The sequence below is a fragment of the Athene cunicularia genome, assembly GCF_003259725.1.
Source record: "Athene cunicularia isolate RWA chromosome 27 unlocalized genomic scaffold, athCun1 chr27_part1, whole genome shotgun sequence".
Lineage (NCBI taxonomy): Eukaryota > Metazoa > Chordata > Aves > Strigiformes > Strigidae > Athene > Athene cunicularia.
Window position 1 is genome coordinate 647,533 of NW_020799138.1, and position 2,300 is coordinate 649,832.

The following is a 2,300-nucleotide window of genomic DNA, read 5'->3' on the forward strand; positions in this document are numbered from 1 at the left end:
TCACTGTGCCCCTCCCCAACCCGTGCCAGCAGCACTGGTGGGTCGTTCCCCCGCAGTCTGGTTGAAAAAATCTGTTCGTGGGGCCAGCAGCGGCTGCTCCCATCACCTGTGGAGTCCTCCTACACTTGGCACTTTAACCCCTCGAAAGCCATTTCCTTCTGATAACAATAATTCTGCAACGAGCTGCGTAAGAACACGCTCCCTCTCCCGCCGCCTCCAGCCCCCCGCTCCTGCGCTGTCCAAAGCATCTACAGCCTCTGACTTGGCCTCCGCTGTACTAGGTAGTAGGGCATAGTCCGTAGCGCTCAATAACGTGTGCCCCTCTGTAAATAACCTTGGAGTGATGTGAACGGTTTGATTCAAAAACAAAAAAAACCCACAAAAACGGAATAAACAGACTCTAGGGACTTGGCCAGTACCCCTCCTGTAATGTCCATTGTATATTTTTTTGATGTACTATAGCTGTTGGGGGAAAAAAAAAAAAAAAAAAGGAAAATATTTTGATAATCGAATCTCATCGCTTTATTGTGTTACTCAGTAAATAAAAGGAACAAGTATAAACAAGCCAGGGCTTTCTCGTCACTTTTTTTTTTCCTAGATCCAGGCTAGCCAAGGGAACACGTGCTGCTGGGCAGGGCTGGGACCCCCTCCCTGACTTGGGGTGGTTCTGAGAGGAGAGAGGGGCAGCGAGCGCCCCGAGCACGGCGGGGTGCAGGTGTGTCCCCGCTTCTCCGAGGTCAGGACTGAGCCTGCTCCCAGGAGAGGGGGGCTGCAGCGGGGCGGCCGTGGGCCACCTGCCCTCAGCACCAGCATCCTGCCCCGCTCCGCACTGCGCGTTCCCTGGAGCAGGGAGCAGTGCCCGGCCAGGGGCAACCTGCCGGGGCAACCTGCCGGGGCATGCTGCCGGGGCATGCTGCAGCCCCGCAGAACCGGCTGGGGCACGGGAGAGCCGCCCCGACAGCGGCTGGGCCAGCACCCAGCTTTTCACACCCGCTATCGGTAAATACAAACCACGGCAGGTCCGGGGAGAGGAGCTGACCCCCACCTGCTGCCACCCGCCACTGCGCCTCCCCTCCGGCACCCTGGGGTGCGCCAGCCTGCACCCCGAGAGCGGGGGGGCCTCCCTCGGGGGTCCCTGGCTTTCCTGCAGCACCTCCAGCGTCTGCAGGGCCGGGCAGGGAGGGGAGCAGCCCCTGTCCTGGGGCAGGAGATGGCTCACCTCTCGCGTCCTCAGAGAGCACCCCCAGCCCCGGGGCGCCCGTTCCTCGTGCCGCCGTGCTTCCCGCAGGCTCGGCAGGAGGCATGTGCAAGGGAAACGGGGAGGTGAGGAAGAGGAGGTGGCAATGGAAGGGAAGGGAAAGCAAGGCTCAGCCATCCATGGAGCCGCTGCCCTTGTTCTTGCGGCTCAGGGGGAACGCAGACTTGCTCTGTGGCTGCGTCATCTTGCTGGCCAGGTAGATGAAGGGCTCGATCAGCGTGTGCCGGTCGGCCACGGACACCTCCCACAGCTTCACCTTCTCGCCCTTGGCCCAGTGCTGGGCTGCGTCGTGGTCCACCCGGCGCTGCTCCTGCAGGTCACACTTGTTGCCCAGAACCACGATGGTGACCTGTTCAAAAAAAGGGTGACAAGAAGCCCTGAAGGTACCAAATGCGGAGCTGAACGGTGCTGCCTGGCTCTGCCTCGAAGATCCCCGGAGGCCGGCCCAGTCCTGCAGCCAATTCCCTCTCCGTGCCAAGGTGTCTTAAGCCCCCCCATTCCCCAGCGCTCCCCTCCTGCCTGGGTCTGTGTCTCAAACCCGCCCCGAAGCGGAGGGGCCTCCTGAGCACTTGTGCACTCAGACACACGCCCCAGGCCAGCAGCCAGCTCCAGTCGAGAGCCTTGCAGAGCAGGGACCCCGTCACATTCTCACGACAAGAGAAAAGGAGAGTCTCTGGATGCAAACCTAACGGAGGGGAGCCGGTCCCACTCCGCAGCTCCTCTCCCCCGGGTACCCACCTCCTTCTTGTCTTTGGACTTGTCAATCTCCTTCTTGAGGAGCTCCACTCGCTTGAAGGACTCCTTGCTGTCGGTGCTATAGACCAGCACGTAGCCGTCGGTGCAGGAGAAGCAGTGCTTGGGGAGCTCCAGGCCGTCCCGCAGGCCCCGCGTGTCGTAGAAGCGCACCTGCTCCCGCACGCCCCGGTCGGTCTCGATGGAGCCCACGTAAATGTCCTCCTGGGTCTCGATCATCTCGGAGCCTGCAGGGGGGCGGCCGGGGGGGCCCTGCCCGCCCGCCGGGGCTGCCCGCGCGGGAAGGGCC

General features: G+C 62.1%; 1 protein-coding gene across 1 annotated transcript in view; it reads right to left on the reverse strand.

Annotated features, from left to right (window-relative positions):
- Window positions 1-456: 456 nt before the first annotated feature.
- NKIRAS2 (NFKB inhibitor interacting Ras like 2) overlaps window positions 457-2,300 on the reverse strand; it is a 9,441-nt gene continuing 7,597 nt past the window's right edge. Inside the window, exons 2-3 of the mRNA XM_026864652.1 lie at window positions 1,997-2,238; window positions 457-1,607 (exon numbers count right to left, since the gene is read on the reverse strand). Coding sequence (XP_026720453.1) covers window positions 1,368-1,607; window positions 1,997-2,230 — 474 coding nt within the window. The 5' untranslated portion in view covers window positions 2,231-2,238 and the 3' untranslated portion in view covers window positions 457-1,367. The remainder of the gene's footprint in view (window positions 1,608-1,996; window positions 2,239-2,300) is intronic.